The sequence below is a fragment of the Stenella coeruleoalba genome (assembly GCF_951394435.1).
Source record: "Stenella coeruleoalba genome assembly, chromosome: 16".
NCBI classification, from domain to species: domain Eukaryota; kingdom Metazoa; phylum Chordata; class Mammalia; order Artiodactyla; family Delphinidae; genus Stenella; species Stenella coeruleoalba.
Genome location: NC_137162.1, coordinates 12,678,737 through 12,697,648, shown reverse-complemented (window position 1 = coordinate 12,697,648; position 18,912 = coordinate 12,678,737). Strand labels below are relative to the sequence as shown.

The 18,912-nt window shown below is 39.9% G+C and overlaps 1 protein-coding gene across 7 annotated transcripts in view; it reads right to left on the bottom strand.

Annotated features, from left to right (window-relative positions):
- The window catches only part of FAM204A (family with sequence similarity 204 member A), a 310,501-nt gene that overhangs the window by 78,946 nt on the left and 212,643 nt on the right, over positions 1 to 18,912 (bottom strand). Inside the window, exons 7-8 of one of the 7 annotated variants that reach the window (XM_079899447.1) lie at positions 8,120 to 8,226; positions 5,569 to 7,817 (exon numbers count right to left, since the gene is read on the bottom strand). The exons of 5 other annotated variants lie outside the window; for them this stretch is intronic. In XM_079899447.1, the coding sequence (XP_079755573.1) occupies positions 7,766 to 7,817; positions 8,120 to 8,226 (159 nt within the window). In that variant the 3' untranslated portion in view covers positions 5,569 to 7,765. Of the gene's footprint in view, positions 1 to 5,568; positions 7,818 to 8,119; positions 8,227 to 8,302; positions 8,629 to 18,912 lie in introns of those variants that run through there. One more of the 7 variants, XM_079899452.1, reaches the window with a different exon arrangement.

Below are 18,912 nucleotides of genomic sequence, written 5' to 3'. Positions count from 1 at the left end.
GGTTGCAGGCAATCACGAGTTTTTTAAATCTTTAAGCAGCTCAGTTTTCATACTATCTCAGGGAGGGTTATTAAGGGGTTTCACTTATTATTGGAATCAATAATCACAACACCTATGATTTCAAATCCAGCAGGCTTCTACCCAGCACTATCAGGCGTCTCTATTTCTCATGTAATCAAGACACCAGGCAAGGTGGGGATTACGTAAACCCTTCTGACCTCAAGTTTACCACCCCACACCGTTTGTCCAAAGAATCTCCCCCGGATAGAGCTGGGCCCAACTGCCATGACGACGACTGTCTGTCCTGTCCCGCACACGCATCCACACTCCCCGCATCTCCCTTTACTGGGTGGGCCTATCCATCCCCCAGCTGCTGCTTCAGCTGCTACCAGTGCCCGGCTGTCCCTCTTTGAGAGAACTGCCCTCCACTGAGGGAGGCCGCTTTGCCCGGGGGAGTGACGCCCCAGGGAAGGCCCACAGCCATTGGCCGACTGGGATAAGGGCAGGAGAGGCTGTCTCCTTTGCCATAAGGCGCCAAGGCTTAACCAGCTCTTTCCCTTCCTCATCGGGTTCACTCTCTCCCTTACAGGTTTTTCCAGACATGCACACCTTTATACATCACTTTCAGAAGACATCTGAGACGTTGCTTCTTAGAAACCTGATCTGAGGTGGCAATCATTGTGATCCAGATTTAAATCTCTGATTTGGCCAAGATGACCAGGGCCTTCTGAAGCCGCTGTCATCTTACTCGACGGCTCAGCAGTGTTTGTTGCTGTTGACACACCACCTTTCAAATAAGCCTCTTTCCTGTCTTCTGCAACAACCTTCTCTTCTGACCTTCCGGAAGGAAGTTCCACATGAACCTTGCCACAGTGAGTCTAAGTATCACCAGCATTGCTAAAGATGACCTATTACTAAATGTCTGATTTCACACGACGAAATACGACTAAATTACTAAATACGACCTACATTTCCTGCTCTCTGCTACCTGCCTCACTCATCCCACATCACCGTCCATAGGCACCCAACCCTCCCGCACCCCTGTGCAAAGAGTCAGCAAGTCTCGTCAAGTCTTCCCCCGAACACGCCCGACATTCATGCTCTCCCCTCAATTCCCACAGCCTTGGTTTAGGTTCTCATCAGTTCTTCCCTGGGCTATTGAAATACCCTAACTGACCTATCTTCAGGTTTGCCTCCCAACCCATTTCTCATCATGCAAACATGCATTTCTTGCTTGCTTAATATGAGTTGATGTGTCCTCACTCCCTAGAGACACAAGTCCAAACTCCCCCACGCGTCTCACTGTCTGTGCGCAGGGGGGCTCCAGCCACCCTCTCCAGCACCATGGTTCTCCGGCTCGGCCTCCAAACTCCCACGCTACCCCACTGCTAAACTCCTCGCTGCACCTCCAACGTGCCATGCTGCTCCTCCTGCCTGGGATGATCTTGCTTCAACTGGTCTCCTGTATGAAGTCCCAGTTTTATCCTTTTCGACCTAAACTAAGCATCGCCTCTGCCATGACCTCGACTGACTTTCCACGGGTGGCAACTACATTCTCATCTGAGTCTTGTTGAAATGTGATTCTACTTCAGCACTTACCATACATTGTGGGAGATGCTCGGGACCTCTACCATGCGCCTTGCCTGGCAATCTGAGCGGCTATTTTGATCAGCTCTGTGAACACATCCAAGTAAAATGCTTACATCAAACCACAAAAAGCAGTTTGTGGTATTCAACATCATGCCTCAGTACCACCTGGCTACTACAAGTCAAGGTCACATGCAATGGTCACACGTGGCAGACACTGCTAGCTCTTTACTAAATGTATTTCCTCCCCTTCCTGGGAAACAGTATACGTTTCCCAGCCTCCCTCGCAGTTAGGTGAAGTAATGAGGTTCTAGCTGGTACAAAGTGAGCAGAAGTAATGTATTCCCCTTCCAGGCCAGGCCCATCACCTCCCCTGACTGCTATTCTATGGTTACTTCCCTTCCAGCTGACTGGGATGGTGACCCCCCAGGGTTGCTAGGAAGAGAAAGTCAGAGAGCTGCTGTCAGCCTGGATCTCTGAGTGAGTGCACGGAGCAGAGCCCCCCGGTGACAGGAACATCCTCCTTTGTCCCTTGAGCAGGAAATAAAGTGCTATTGTGTTTGAGTCATTGTAGTTTGGGGACATATTTCTTGTAGTAGTTAACATTTCCCTAACATGGGCAGGCACTGTGACACAGCCATTGGAGTATAAAGGACGTGTTGGTACAGCCTAAGAAAAACTTTAAGCTTAAAATTAGGGAGTATTGTGCAAAACAGTTGCATTCACCCCCTAGTCTCACCCCATTGGTGACCCTCACCTCTGCATGAATCTAAGAAATAAGGTGAAAGTCAGGGTGTCAATCCCACTCACTGTGAGGTGAGTGCTAAGCTAGTGAGTGACCGTAAGCAGCTGCTCAGCAGACTTCACACCCTGGAGAGAACGTATACCCACAGAGCTAAAAATTTTACGTCTAAGTTATTTAATTTATTACATGTAGATCCCTCCTTTGTGTTAACAGCCTACCTAAAAATCAAGTTGTCCAACACACGCTTCATATATGCTTCCCAATCACACTGTGCTTATTCATTTTTGCATCAGCACGAGTTAGTGTCTAACATTCAGTGAATGTCTCTCAGATATCAAGTAGGGAGGAAATCAAAGAAACGCAAGGCTTGTTTCACTACTCCTTGTGACATTCATAATTACTTCTAGTATCACTCACAAATGAAAACACTTTTTATTCTGGGCAGTCGTAATTAGATACTATCCATCAAAAAATAAAACGTTTATAGCTGAGGCATATGCAGCCTGAAGATGAAGTGATATATTAACTTCTTGATCAAATGTCAGAACTTACAGATGAATATGAAACAGACATCAATAATTACAGCTTGTACCGCAGATGTTGGTTTCTAAACCTTTCAGTTCAATGAACAAGTAATAACTGGACAGACACACCTTTCAGATATTAGAAGTGGGAAAAGATTACCTCATTCCATACCCGTCACATAGCTGGCCCCCTGCAGCAATTCAGCAAGAGGCAGCCCATGAGCCCCGGAGGAGATGTGGGCTGGGCCTTCTAGAATGACACCAGTAAGGACACAGGAGGAACCCCAGGCAGGAGCACCCAGGAGCCAAGGCTTCTCTTGGACACTACCCTCCGTTCCCATCTCAGTCCCTTTTATTCTGTGTTTCCTTAAGAAACCTGGTCTGGATATAAAAGGCATGTACCAAAATTCAATTTTTTTCTAAATTTCCTCCTACTTGGAAAATTCTTATGTTTTACTTGAATCTACAAAGGGAGTTACTAATATTAATAAAAAGATAATTATCCCTCAGCTAATTCTTGATTTTACAAGCATATCTAAAAACCCAGCGTATCACATGGCACTTAATAGATAGTCCCACCAAAGGCCTGTAGTTGTGTTCCAGGGATCATGGTCACAAGAGCTAGCGTGGCACCACTGCCATATCTGAAGAAATTTTAGCAAAATGAACACATATCTCCAGAATACTCACAGGAGACTAGGAGGAGATGCTGTTGAAGAAACTGCACACTTCATTTTAACACGAGAGCACAACAGTCTGACTCCTTCCTAAGTTTCTTCATGGCATCTAGATCTTTTACATGCTGCCATGTTCTCGACTGGAGTTGCGAATCCCTTTCCCAGTATGTCTTCGTGCTGATTACAGCTACAACACTGAATGTGTGTGCGCGCGTGTGTCGTGTGTCTTTTAAGGTGAGTAACGTGGAGGGAGGACAAGATAATAAAAACTAAAGAATGCAGCTCTGCTCATTTTAACAAAGTCTACAGAGCACCCCAACCTCAAAAATGGAAAAATGGATCCCATTGTTTCAGTATGCTACTAAGGTCAAGGATAAATAAATTGATAAAAGAATCTTTTGATAGTTCATTGAAATTTACTCCATGTAGAGTCTACTTTCTAGCAGAAAGTCTCTCACTAATTTAAATCTGAAAACCTAGAAAGATGCTCTGATTATTTCATAATCAAAATTAATTCCTTGGAATGCATGCCCTGGGTTTATAACGACTTAGACTTTTCAAAGCATTTTCAGATCCATTACCATGTTAGAAAGCACTGATACCACAAACACCAATCTACATTTGGTCTTGGAAAAAGATTTTCGTGTGCATATTTTGTCCAAATATTACTATTTGTTTCATGAAAGTCAAGGCTAAGACTTTACTAGAGTGTAAATTTTAAGCCAATGAATAAACAGTTGGCTTCAAAAAACATTAAACTGACATGCAAAGCATTTGTTGCTCTGCCAGATTCTAAAAATAAAAGCGACGTCTGCCAACGTGGAAGAACTTGAGTATTTTGGTTGGTTCTGAATTTGACTACCGGGTTTCACTAAGTTCATTTTCCAAAATGGGGCCTGACGTTAATGTTATACTCTTGTTTCCTCACACATTACCTCTTAAAACAAACTACTCACAACTGGCATCTTATTTAAATATTAACCTCATATATTTTTTATAGTGTAGCAGGACATACCTTTCTAAAAATGTGGTATCTTTACCTGACAAACGAAAATTTGAACATTTGAAAATCAACCTTCATATTTTAAAAATTAAGTTCAAACTTGTCTTACCGAAGAATAAGCTAAGTTATTAAAATATTTAGATAACATTTTAGACAACAGGTATCAGGGAAATCAGGAGATTTTAAAGGTGCGGTTTTAAGCTGTTAGTCAAGTTCAGGTAACATTTTATTCCTGTCCTTGGCCTGCTCCTCCCTCAGCTGTCTCTCTAAAAAACAATAAGCACGTTTAAAATATGGAGTTTTGAGATTTATGATCAGTCGCAAAAACCTGCTTAACTACTGATTTGCAGTTTTGGCCAAGGTTTTTAAGTCTGTCATCAGAACTAATTACAGCAAACCTGAGATTATATATTCAAACTCTTCTTTTGGTGAAAGAATAGAATGTTCTGCTGAAAATCAGAAACACCCTGAGGGCTCCCAAAGAAGAATGCACTATCAACTTTAATTCTCAGAACCAGTGCTGCAAAGCTCAAAATTACTGTTCTTTAGTAAGGCGTTTTAGCCTGAAGCACTCAAACAGTAAACTGCAGTTACACTAATGCCACACCCATGGCCTGAAACATATTAATCTCAGTTAACAATACCTGACATTTACATCACTAATCTAACTCAGTCATTCTGGTGGTAGTAAAGGTACAGGTTAAAGCTTCGGGAACTGAAGTTATTACTGATCCAAAAAGAATCTTTATTTCACTGTGACCAGACGGAAAGGACAAATGACTACACTTTGGGGGCAACCTGGGTTTTCTAAGAATAATGTCCCCATTTTAATGCTTTAATGAGTAAAATGTCTAATTCAAATTAAAACAGATTAAAAGTAAAGTGTTCCCAAATGACATGCCAGCAGGGTTAACCCAAGAAAACCAGTCCCTTCCTCTCCCTCAAACCCTCTTCCCATCCCACCCCCTCCTCGGCTGCACTGTTTTAGAGCCTTTCAAAACCCAGGCCCCGAAGAGGGGGGCCTTAGGCGTCATGGCTCCTCTTATCAAATGAATCCCCTGCTACCTGATTCCACCATAATGCCATCTACTCAGGGAAAAAGCTCCCATCTACGTGGGACCTCTGAGTGCGGGAAGTGGGCAACCTCTGGCCCCAGAGCAGGCGGAAGAAGAAGGGTCAGGGGAACTCTGGGTTCAGGGGCTCCCAAATCAGACCCTAAGGGAGGCCACTCCGGCAAGGCCTCAGCACAAGCAGAGTGGGGATGTGCCTGCAGGGGTCACTCACTGCTCTAAGGAAGTGGATCCAGGGGGAAAGGGGGCAGAGACTGCAGGGAGGTGCCTGTGCTGGGGCCCTATGCATGAGAATACTCATACTACCTGCCTGCTCAAAGCGAACATTTTTCATGTTTCAGACAAAACCACTGGATTGTGTAGCGGATATTTCCCCCATGAAGGATTTTTTCAGAGGAAAATTTCCTATACTCTAAGTCTGTATTCACCTATAAGGAGTTTGAAATAAGATGCTGTAGCTAAGCAGGGTATGATCATATCCACAGAACCCAACAGGGAATATTAAATCATAAAATGTTAGATTTTCCAATATTTAGTCTCTCTCTCCATTATGAATTCTATAAGAAGGTACACAATCTCTTAAAATCTTGCTTTCTCTATTATACTGGCTTTTGTCACCTAAGTGGAAGTAAGATACTATTTTTGTTCTCGTAAATAGCAATTAGTTGCTCACTTATTCCAGAACACAGAAAAATAAAATATGCCACCCCAAATAAGTAAAATTTGATTAACTGTTTGTAAGTAAATAAAAAAATATGCCACCACAAATAAGTAAAATTTGATTACTGTTTGCCGATTCAGGGGACGCGGGTTCGTGCCCCGGTCCGGGAAGATCCCACATGCTGCGGAGCGGCTGGGCCCGTGAGCCATGGCCGCTGAGCCTGCGCATCCAGAGCCTGTGCTCCGCGACGGGAGAGGCCACAGCAGTGAGAAGCCCGCGTACCACAAAGAAAAATAGAATAAAATAAAACAAAAATAACAAAATAATACTACTAGTAATATCATTATGACTCATTTTCTATGTTCCTGAAATTATATTATCAACCTAGAGAGTTTGTGTCGGACAGCAGACACCTCTGATGAAGGCTGAAGAAGGGAAGAGACCTGATGAAAGCCACAATAAGCAGTCCTTCACCTCCACTGGGCACCAAGAGGAGGTGCCAAAATACCTAGGCCTACCCCCAAATCACAACATCCAGCTGTGGTCTTGTCCATCAGCTTGTGACAATTTCTCAAAGCCCCTTCTAGTTCAGACTACGAAACACACTTTCAGTGAAAACCACTTCCCAGGGCACCAATCCCCGTTATCCTCATTCACTCACTCAGTCTCTCCAGGAGTGATGGGGAAGAGGAGAAAAAATAATCAAACCATGTTTGTTCTTAGAAGGTTCAGAGTTACACTGTCTTGAGTTATAACTGTCTAATACTATTATACCAATTTCTCTTCTAAGAACTATCTCATAATTTAAAGAACGACATGGCTGAGAGAGAGATTTAGGAAGACACTTCCAGGCAGAGAACTTGAATTTAAATCATCCTCTAAATACTACATTCTGTCCTTTTTACAAACTGTGATATTTAATCTGAAGGTACACAAAAATTAATCAATTGCTTTTATTATGTGACTGTGAAATATCAACTCTACTGTCTCCAATAAAGAACCAATAATTACTTTTATAACATTAAGATAAAGTCATTTGTGAAGACAGTATCTTTCTTGCACTTATGACTAATCCATTATAAACAAATGCCAATCTCAAAAACACAGCTCCAGAATAAGTGCAGTTACACTGAGTACAGATAAGAAAGTACAAGGAGCTCATTGGCTATGCTACACCAAGTGGATGAAAAGTAAAATTGATTTTATACTGGAGGTCTATATAAATAAATAAATAAAATCCTATCTTTTTTTTTCCTGTATGTATGCTTAGATTTCTTGTACAAACAACAGAATGCTCCATTTCATTCACTTCAGCAGGATGAACTCTTTAGAAAAAGACTGAAAAAAGATTTGATAATCAACTTCCAAATTTTATGCTTATTTTTTTCTATTTCCATCAATTTTCCAACATAGTTAACATGAACAGGAAAATCTTTCCAGTAAATTAAGCAACTGAAGACTCAAGTGAAGTCTCAAAGGTCTTGAAGACTCTGGCAAGTCACATATATCCCATGTTGCTTTTGGTTTCCCACCTCTTCTTTGCTTCAAACCTAAAATGAAGAATATGAAAATCCCAATTTATTTCTAAATACTTTCCTGAAGTAACATGTTTACTAAGCGCCAAAGTAAAATAAACTTTAAAAGTTTTCACATACTCCATCAATTACAAAATAAACATCGAACAGGAGGAAGAAATGCCTCCATATTTATAATCTGATAAACATTCAGCAAAGATACAAAGAATAAAATGAATAACAATTACACACAAACTGGATTCACCAAATATATCACAGGATTTCTGTAATTCCTATGAATTTAGTAGAATTACTAATTTAAAAAATCTTGAACTCACCCCCAGGCAAGTTTCTTCTTTTTCCGAGCAACCTGTGAATTTTCAGCATCCTTTTTGGCTTTTACAAAGTTGTGGCAGGCAATCGCTTTGGCAATTTTTACACCAAGCTAAGAATTACACAGGAGGAAAAGTGAAAATAAATATTCTAGCTGATACAAGAATTACAGTGATACAAATACTCGAGAATTTGTGGGTATGAAACCCATGTCGGCGTTGCTTTAGACATGCTAAGAATAGAAATTCTTATGCTCGGCCCCCAAAACCACCGCATTACAACAAATACAAAGATGTAGCTAGCCGCTATTCTCCCCCCACAGACCTTTATCCCAACCGTACCAGCCTCCCAGTCTCCCAGATGGAACTCCTTCCCACACTACGGCCCGTCGAGGGTCCACGGGCGCTGTGGATGAAGATCTTGAAGCGCTTTCAGCATTTCAGTAGGCCAGACAGGAATTTACCCCGATAAGGCTGCACAGGCTGACAGAGACATCCAGTTTCTTTGCTCTGGGCTAGAATTACAGAAACTCAGTATGGGTGTACCCGTTATCTCACGCTGATCAGAAGCTCAGATTGGCAGTCATAGATGTGATTAATAAAACACAGGAAAGCTAATTACTACTTCATAAACACAGTTTGTGTGATGGGCAATCGCTTGTCACTCACTGATAGAAAAAGGAATACAAGGGGTGCCAAGAGGCAAAGAGGCGGGGCACCAGGACCACAGTACCGAAGTGTTCCCTCTGCCAGTCGCCCGTGCGTGCATGCTCCCCCCTTACACCCATCTGCCCCAGTGCTAGAAGGTTGAAGCAGAACAAAGCCTCCTCTCACCCCACCCCCGGAAGACTTCTCTAACTCAACCCAACAAAGTCTTTATTTCTTTATTTCTCTAGCCCTTCAGCTTCTGTGCCATAACCTATGGTACAGCTCTCTGGCCACAGAGCTGTTCCTCGGTGAGCGTCTCCAGGACAGGCATGGTAATCCCCTAGTTTTGGTGGGCTCTGATTTTAAAAATGCCCACCTATATGGATGGCTCAAAAGTATCTGTTAAGAACCCAGGTTAAACAACAAAGGCTAAAAATCTCTTCCTGGTACTTCTTTCCTTTTCTCTCTCTGTACACAGCCTACTGCATTTCAGTAGCCAGCAGACTTGTGGACAAGAGGCAAGGACCCAGAAGCTATTCTCAAGTCAAAGTATTACAGCCCAAGGTTTAGGGACCTGCTGGCCAACAGTGAGGCACGGCAGGCAGTCAGGGGCTCGTGTGGAAGGAGAGAAGCCGACTTAGGAAAGTGAGGTTTGACATGCCCGACACTCCTTTCAGCTCATCTTGGAGAACAGTTTCCTTTAGAATAAAACAAACAAGCAGTCATCAAGCACTGACCGGGGTTTATAAGTGAGAACAAATACAGATCTGATTTTTCAGTCTAGGAAAGAATACACATAAAGAAGGTAAGTAAATGGAAGCAATATGACAATCAAGCCGGCGTGCTGAGGTAGTCGACACCAAAAGGAAAGCCACTGAAGGAAGGAGGGTCGATTGTGGCTGTGAGCCCACCTGGGAAAGCAGACCAACTCGGAGCCTTCCTGACACTCAAGCCAACACTAGCAGCAGCATCTTTTTTCACAAGGACGACATTCATTCAATCAATATCACAAGGGCACAAATGCATTATTTTGCCAGGCACTGTTGCAGGCGCTGCAGATACAGCTGTTAAAAAGAGGGCTTCGGGGCAGGCGGGGGGTGGGGCAGCTGGGGAGAAGGGGTTGCCAGTTACATCTGACTGCTTCAATCCCGGACCTGTTCTTTTGGCTCTCTTTTCATTTCCAGTTCTTTATTACAGAAAAATTCATATAAGTCAACTATAAAAAAGGTTAAGAATCAAAGGGCTGTAGCATCATCGTCTAAGGAGAAAACGAAGCTCTGGAAGAATGCCCTGGAATCATTTAGCACGAAGATGGATTTCCTATCAACTGAAACACCATTCACTTGTCATAAATGTAAAAACATCAAGTTACGCCTGTCTGGTTAGGCTAGTCAAAACTGCAGTAACAAACAAACCCCCAAATCTCAGGGGCTGAACTTTTATTTCGTGTTTCACTTAATGTCAGCTGTGACTGGCAGGTCTCCCCATCTTGTGGTGCCAACATCTCAGCACGTGGCTTTCAAGGCGCTGTGGCAGAGGAGGAGATGGCCAGAGGGTCTCACACTGGCTCTTTAATGCTTTAGTCCAGAAGCGACACACAGCGTTTCTGCTCAAAGCCGTCTGGTCAGAACTACTCACAATTCCACCTGGCTGCGAGGCGGCTGGCCACAGGGGTGCTGGGGGACATCAGGGGAACACTAAATGCACCTAATGAACTGTCTACTGTCATAACATGCAGCTTGCCGCCTGGGTTTAAGAGGTACACTGGGTCTCTCCACATTCGTGTAGGATATTTAGTCTCCTCTCTGTCCCCCACCTCCCAAAGGTAAAACACAGAACTCAGTATTTGCCTATCTAATTATATTCCTATGTTTTAGACAGCATATGCAAATTTGAAATATGATATAGTTTTGCCAGGATCACCCCCTAACTAAAGTTCCACTCAGCTAGTTTATCTTATATTTAAATTGAGCCTATACTTTTGAGCATGAAACAAAAATGACCTGAACTATATTTGCCATGTACCATTAACCCCGTGACAAAATTATTTCCTAAAACTGTTGTAAATTAAGACGCAGCTTACAGTTTTAGCTTATTGAAATTTCCCAGTATGGATTTTCTGGTTTGGGGATAGACAAACCAAAGAGCATCTCAGTGTGTCTGGACATTGACCGTGGTCATGTGATTTAAGTGGGGCCTCTTCAACGTGGTCATATACTCTTACAATGTAAAAGATTTTAGTTTTCTAGCAACACGAAGGACAAACCCAGCACAATCAGCATCACAGTGAAGACTGAGAGCACATATGCCACAGAAGACATAGCACAAACTTGTTAAAAAGAATTCATTACAATGTAAGAAACATGTATTTACATGAGAGGGCCCATCGCTTTGTAGACTAATTAAATATAGTAAATGATTAGGTACGTAGGCCACACGTTCAAGCAGACCTGTTTGTAGGAAAGGTATATTTTCTAACTGTATTTTGCCTGGTGTTAGGTTCAATGAAATGTTCTTTAACTGATGAACATTAAACAAGCCTGGTCTATGCATTTTACAGAAAGAATCTTTTAGCTTGTAATGATGATGAAAAGTCTTATCAATGTTGTGTCCTTCCCATGCTTAAAATGAATGTTTCACTTATTCCTGTGGAGAAAGTAAAAAGAATGGAAATATTTGGAAATATGGAAGGATCATGAGATCTTCTATAGAAGACACAGTTGAGAAGAAACATGTTTTCTCAGGCAAGATGACCAGCCCACGTTCCAGAAGATAAAAGAATACCGTGCTATGTTTCCGTATTACAAACAAACAATATAGGCCCACAAGGATCCCCCTTCTGCTTCTCTAAAAAGAAAAATGCATCTTCGTGCCCAATGTAAACATCACAAAAGCTTGGTCAATGGTTTTTATATTAAAAAACTGTTTCAGGTCATCAGATAACTATAGCAACACAATGTGGGAAGAAATTTTTTTAACCAAACAAAAATATATACAGAATTTCTTGTATGTGTAGCCAAAGCATCAGCATTTTCCATATAGAACATCCAATATTTTGCTGCATTTTAATTAAGGTGTCTAAACATTATCACAAAGAACTGCAAATTGGTCAGAGCAAACGGTAAGGAAAATTAAGCTCTAAAGGCTTTTTATCACCATATTTCAGGAACCAAGGGTGTAAAATGTTCTAATTTGGGATATATTAAAAGCCATAAAAGGTCTTTCAAAAAGATTAATGGTACTTTGCTTGGATTTAAGATAAGGGCTTTAGCTGGTTGGAAAAGCAGGGCCCTGGCTGGACCCTTGAGGCATTCATCTTTACAGCCACTTGGAAGATTTGTAAAAGCGTCTGCATAACCTCAAGCAAATGCACCCGGCGACATTTTTTTAATTCCTTTCAATTTTACAGGTTTAGCATGCGTAAATCATATTGGGTTGTAAAATAGATATAATGGCACATCTTGTAACACAGTAGAGATTTTTAAAAGACAAACTCGCAAAATAAAGTTCATTTTTCTCACTAAACCTTGCCCTACTGAAGTTTGCCGGTAATCATTTGAAGCATCTGATTCAAACAGCTTAATCTAGCATCACTGTAAACTTCTTATCCATTTCATAAAATACTTTACTCACCTTTGAATTACTAGCTTGTAACAGATTTATGAAGTTTTCCTCCCTTCTGAACACTTTCAAGGCACTTATTTAAAAATACCAATTATCATACTTTAACTTTTGATGGAATAATAGGTCTCTATGAAAAAATATTTATGCCATTCTCTTTTGTTCTTTAATTAAATGAAAACAGATGTTTTCTGAAGTAAAGCGGAACCATTACTGGAGCACTTAAAGTGTTAAGGTCTTTAATTTCTATATCAGTTTGGTCGACAATTCATGATTGTCTTTACTCGAGCTCAACATTAATGTCAAGCAAGTTACCTAGGAGACGAAAGAGATCAAAGAGACAAAAACCCCTCCAATGTCTGATTAATCAAGCCTGCAAACAGCTTATTTCTTTTCGCCTGCATGCAAGTATGAAAATGAGATTCTGGGAGCCGAACATTGTGCAGATTTGTTCATTCTTATCAGAACAAAGCCAGCGGCAGCTTATTTCATGGATCATTGGCACTGTCATCAGTGCTACACAGAACGGGTGACAGCTCCTCATTTTGAGGCTTGAACAAAATTAGCAAAAAGTCGGCACAAATTAGCCTCTCATCTTTTTGGTAATATGACATTATTCATTTACTTTTTATCCAATTTTTAATTTTTTCCTTGTCAGCTATCCCTTTCTAGTGTCTCCTGCATGGCATCACAAAATGCCTTCTTAGAAACAAGCAGAGAAATAGCCAAAGTTGGAATAACATGCAAAGTTCAAAAAGCAAAGAAGAAAAAGCACTTCCAAGGACTGATGATGCTTTATTTTTTTTTTTTAGTAACTTTCAAAACTTTGCAAAAATATTAACAGCTCAGAACACCATGCAGTTAAGGAGTTTTATGAAATCGCTAGTATATTTCAATAAAGAAGATGATGTGGCTAATGTATTTCACTCAAACCACAATTTAACATGGCAGGTGCTATAGTAAATTCAGGATGTCTCCACTCGGATCGGTACCTTTCTCTCCACGGTCATACCTGAGATGCCAAAGCTCTGAGGACAGCAAATAAGCTCTGCCATATCCAGTCATTTAAACACTGACTGTAAATCAAGTCTTTTTCTCTCTGTTAGAGGAAACAGCCCAATTTCACTGTCATCTTAAAATGTGCACACACAGGTTTGCATGTTTGTGTACTACTTACATCTATGTTGTGTGCACAACTGTACAAACACCTATTATTTATTTTTATACCTACAACTTCATTATCAGTTAAATCCAAATGGTTTTTATTTCAAAGCATAACCCAACAAACCCTGTTTTTAAAATACATTATAAGATATATTTGTATAGACATATTACATATATATGTGTGTGTGTGTGTGTGTGTGTGTGTGTGTGTATGATTCACCTTGCAATTTATAAAAAAATTTTGTATTTGGTCCATGAGGTATGAGAAGATAGACTTTGATTCATATCCTCAACTCTGATTTCATAGCGGAATAGTTTATATAACACCTGGTTTAATGATAACTGTTAAGGCTTCAAATCATATGTAGATTACAGTATTCCAAAGCGGGGAGAAAAGATGTTATACTGTTGAAATCACTCCTGGATAGAGACATTTATATTCAAGCAACTTATTCCATTCATAAGGGAAAAAAGCATTAAAAAATTAACCATAAGCTGTTAGATGCTTTACACAGTCCCCATCAGAAAGACAGTTTTTTAAAGAACTGTAGTACTGTTTTCAGCAATTTCTTTATCTCTGTTCTTCTAAGTAAGAAAGCTTATTAACAAGCTTTGAACTTAAAATCACATTTACAATAATGTGCCATCAACAGTTTTATAAGCTAATTAGAAAAAGATTAATTAATGACTGGCTGCTAATAAAATGGCAATCATGAAGAAAGAAACCATGGGTGCTAAGCTTCAACTACCACCAATTAAGAGCTAATTACAAACAAATTATATATGTGTTTTGCTGTGGGCTTTAATTTACTAAAATGGTTTTAATTAAAAGAGAAAACATGCTGATTAATTGAACTGCAGAAAAAATCTACAGTATAAACTGTGCTTTGTCTGTCTCTTTAATTAGACTTGTAACATCTGAATTTTTTTTTTAAGGTTTGTTAAAAGCACAGATAAACATAATTAAAAGAGAGTATAAGGAACACCATTCTAGGTGATCACCCAATCATTCCCCAGAGGTTAAAAGAAAATGTCCTCAGTGCAATGAGATCTAAAAAGCACACCTAGAAGCCTGAGAGGAAAACCCATCCCTCGGTACCATTTTTATTTTTCTCTTGAAGTTGGAGCATTTCTAAAATGCTCCAACTTCAAGGATGTACACCATTTTTTACAGGAAAGAACGTATCTTTAGGTTCCACGTAAAGGAATTCAACTAGGCCTTCCCTCACCTGGATAGGCATAGCAGATTTTCCATACGATGTGCTAATTGTTCATCTATATGAAATAACTGAGTTACTTTTAAGAACTAAGGAGAACAAGGCTTCAAAGAATTAAAATCACCATTTAAAGGTCCCGCATACTATGCACAGACTGCAAAATGACACACAGCGGAACATCTAAATTAAAAAACCACTGAGAAATGACCAAAGTTAATGAAAGTGAGTCAGTTCTAGATGATCCTAAATGGAAGCACACACCCCTCCCACCCCTCCCTCCGCGGCAGGCAGAGCACAGCCGGCTTCCCCAGGTGGCTGATCACTGCCAACTAACAAGAGCCTGTTCAGTGAGGGTTTTCTCTCCCTCGTGTCCTAGATTCTCTCCCAATGCTAATCAGTGAAATATACCACAAAGAAACTGGTCCTACACTCTGCTAACTGGAAAGAGAAAAAGAAAGAAAGAAAGAAAAAGTAAGGGATGGAAGTCAGCGTAGGAAAATTTCAAATAGGGGCATAAAACAAATTTTGCCAGAGTTTGCAGGCATTAGATGACTTTGTCTGAAATAATATATTCTTCATATACACCCCTGGTACTAGCAAAAAAGGAAATCTCCTTTCTGTAAAAATAAAATGTTGAAATGGAGATATTTAATTTTAAACTCTTAATATGTACAAATGAGTACTATTTAATGCATTTTTACTTTGTTTACCTTACCTTCAGTGGCTAGAAAACACAATAATTAAGAAAATAGAAAGCACCTGCCAGCCTTCATGGGTTCTAATGATAAATTCTTACAATAGCTAACTGGAATACACGTTCAGCTTCATACCTGAACAAATCGTTTTACCTTTGCAATCATGGCTGTTACGATAGTTCTAAAACTAGTCACAAAAACAGGAAGAAAACAATTTTGCTCTCTGGAATACAGAATAAAGAGTTTAGAACCACACGACTTGCTTCACTATAATGTCTTTCAATTTAGTCTTTTTTGTGTGTGTGATGCAAACACCCTTCCTAAAATACCGAAGCTCTGAAAACAGCACTGATGAGAAGTAACTTCAAACTGATCAAGTTTGGCAGCATCTCTATCTCAAAAATGTAAACAGATGTTTCAATTCTGAACTCTAGATATGAGAATGCTCCAGGTACTTTTTGATGGATAAATCTGTCAAAATTGTACTATTTGGGGCAGGGTTTTTTTCTTTTTTGCGCGCGGGGCGGGGGGGGGGCGGGCAGTGAATTCAAGCTCTTATTCCATCAGACAACATAGCATGTACATCGACATAAAATTAATAACCAAAATGAAAAGGGTGAATTGTAGCCAGAATCCTCCCAGGGAAGCTAAAGCCTAACAACGAACGGTACTGGAAAAGTTCTGAATGCTAGGGCCAAGTGCTGTAGCATCTGAAATATTTCTGAGAAAGGACCACTTCTCACATGTTAACATAAAATACAGATGCTATCTCCTCAAATGTGTGTGTGTGTGTGTGTGTGTGTGTGTGTGTGTGTGTGTGTGTGTATCCCTCTCCAATGAGAATGCCTTCAGATTTTCTAGGAAATGGCTCTAAAAATAGAACTTAGGCAAATTAATAATCTGCCCAAATTTAGAGAGTATTTAATGTACTGAGCTAGGAAAGAATACAACTCAATCAATTCAAACATTAGTTTCTAAAAAGGCCACTCCTACCTTTGTTATTTAAATATTAACAAACTATTACTATTTCAACATTATTAAGTTTACCTATGTTTAGAATCCAAAAATCTAGGTAGTCTATTTAGTAAATTTAATAAAGTTAAAATTAAATTCTCAGTTTAATTCATACTGCCAATGTAATATTTATCTATATCTATAAAAAGAATACTATCAAAGTGAGATACTTTTTTAAAATCATTTTATACTTGTGATACCTTGGTTAGGTTCTAAATAAATACTATACTTAACAGCACTAAAGGCTGAAGTCATTGCCTTAGGCCTCCATCCAGAAGTTGCAGCAAAAGAGCTTTAAAATGTGAAACATTTTATTCATTACTCCAAACTGAAAGGTTTTGGCCTTAGCAAAGATGGTAGCAGATTATAACCAAAATATCTCAGATGGGAATATTAAAACCTTGCAAATTATTTTTTTAATGACTATTCTAAGTTATACGAAATGGTTATAACATTACAACATGAAGTATGTACTGATGTTTTCAAGGAATTAAGTTTAGCTGGTGCTGCTGAAGGCCATCCTATTTGAGTCACTTACAGAAAAGGCAACCTTTAAGGGCATGAGGTATACAAAGCTCAAACCAAATTCACAGGCCACCTCCCTTCCCCGCTCATTTCTGCCCTGACATTGTACAGCTATAATTGAAAGCAACAGATGTAGCTAACGTAGGTGTGACTCATTCGACGGGAGAAACTCACTGTCTGCTGCCAAACCACGCTGGTTTTTATCTACAGCAGGCTACCACGAAGACGCCTAGAGAAAAATTCTCTTTCCAAAATGGGAGATTCAGCTGAAGTGCAGCTTACTTTATTAAATCTAGGCTTTAGCACTTAATTTTGAGATACTTGTTTCTCCTGGTTTCTACAAATTGGTATGATCTGGATTGTAACGAAGATGGTGTGCCAGAAAAGGCAAGCACCAAAGGACGGCATTTTCGAGGATCACTATCAATGAACGGAATGTCCTTCCAATTCAGGTCTGAGGTTAACAAGCTACGAATGTGCTCAGACACCTGTGTGCATGTGCGTGTGTGAATGTACACGTATGACATATATATATAAATAGTATTGTTTAAAAAAAGAACTTTTGTTTTCAAATTAGAACAGTTTCATCAGTATGACACAAACCCAAGTGTACTTTTCCACTTTAGCTCTCCTCCAAGACTGTTAACAACAAGGAAGGATTTAATCAACAGGACTTTTCCACTTTAGCTCTCCTCCAAGATTGTTAACAACAAAGAAGGATTTAATCAACAGGAGGGACAGTCCCAAAGCAACCACATTACTACACGGCAAAACCAAACTTGATAGCACAATCTAGCTTTCCAACATGTGAACCTGAGCCATCCCCCAAACCAGATTAAATACATCTTTAACGTCATCATTAATTTAAGGGAATATGATTCTGGAAAAATATATGCTTGCTGTGTCATAATGCTAGTGCACTGACAGCTTTGTTCTGGCATGCCAGTTTGTTCTGTTTTGTTTTGCCCTGTTTTGAGGAACTGTTTTCAAGGCCCATTCTCAGACATGGCTCTTCTTTTGGCTTCACTTTTCTCAATACTGATGCCGCCCTATTGGTTTCACAGGCTTATAAATGTTAAACATCGAAAATTAGTTTCACTTATTATGGTTGGAAAAGGCTTTAAGAACTCTGGGGTCTGTGCCTCTGAGCAAAGGCTTTATCAGCAAGTCCCAGTCACTGCTTCTTAAAAAGAAGAAAACGGTACTGATTAAAAACCCATATACCTGATTTCCAAAAGGACACCTACCATGCACATATACATTTAATTCATAAAGGGTTTCTGCTCCAAACTCACAATTACTTACTTCGCAAAATCCCATCTTTCATATCCACAGTGATTCGCACCAAGGAGATAAACATGAGAAACTAAACCTCAAACTAAACTATTCATTCAAGAATTCCATCTTGGTTACTTTAGTTATTCTTCGCGGGTGTTTAATTAACACGGCATCAGTATCTCTCCAATGTCTGTGTCTGACCAGCAAAAACTTTCCAAATGTTTTTCCACTTATACATGTAAAAGAATAGGGCCCAAATTATTGTTTTTCCTTTTAATCAGAATTCTTTAACCCCACACTACATACATTTCTTTTACTAGAACAAAGCATTATACTTGTATGCAAGTAAAAAGAACACTTGGGGAAAATGTTTACTATCCTTACAAGTGCTAAAAATAGTATAAATTCCTAAAGCAATCTCATTCATATGTCACGAAGTGTGACAGGAAATAACAACTCTTAAAATGGAAAATACCTGGCGAGTGTTATGCAATTCCCATTTCTAAAATAGCAGTCTGACAAAACAAAACACAGAAACTTAGTATTCTCAAAGGAAACACAGATTTCTGAGGCCTCGGAGGCACGACTTCTGTTCCCTCTGACAAGCAGCTTCCTGCGGCAGGGAAAGGAGAGCTCA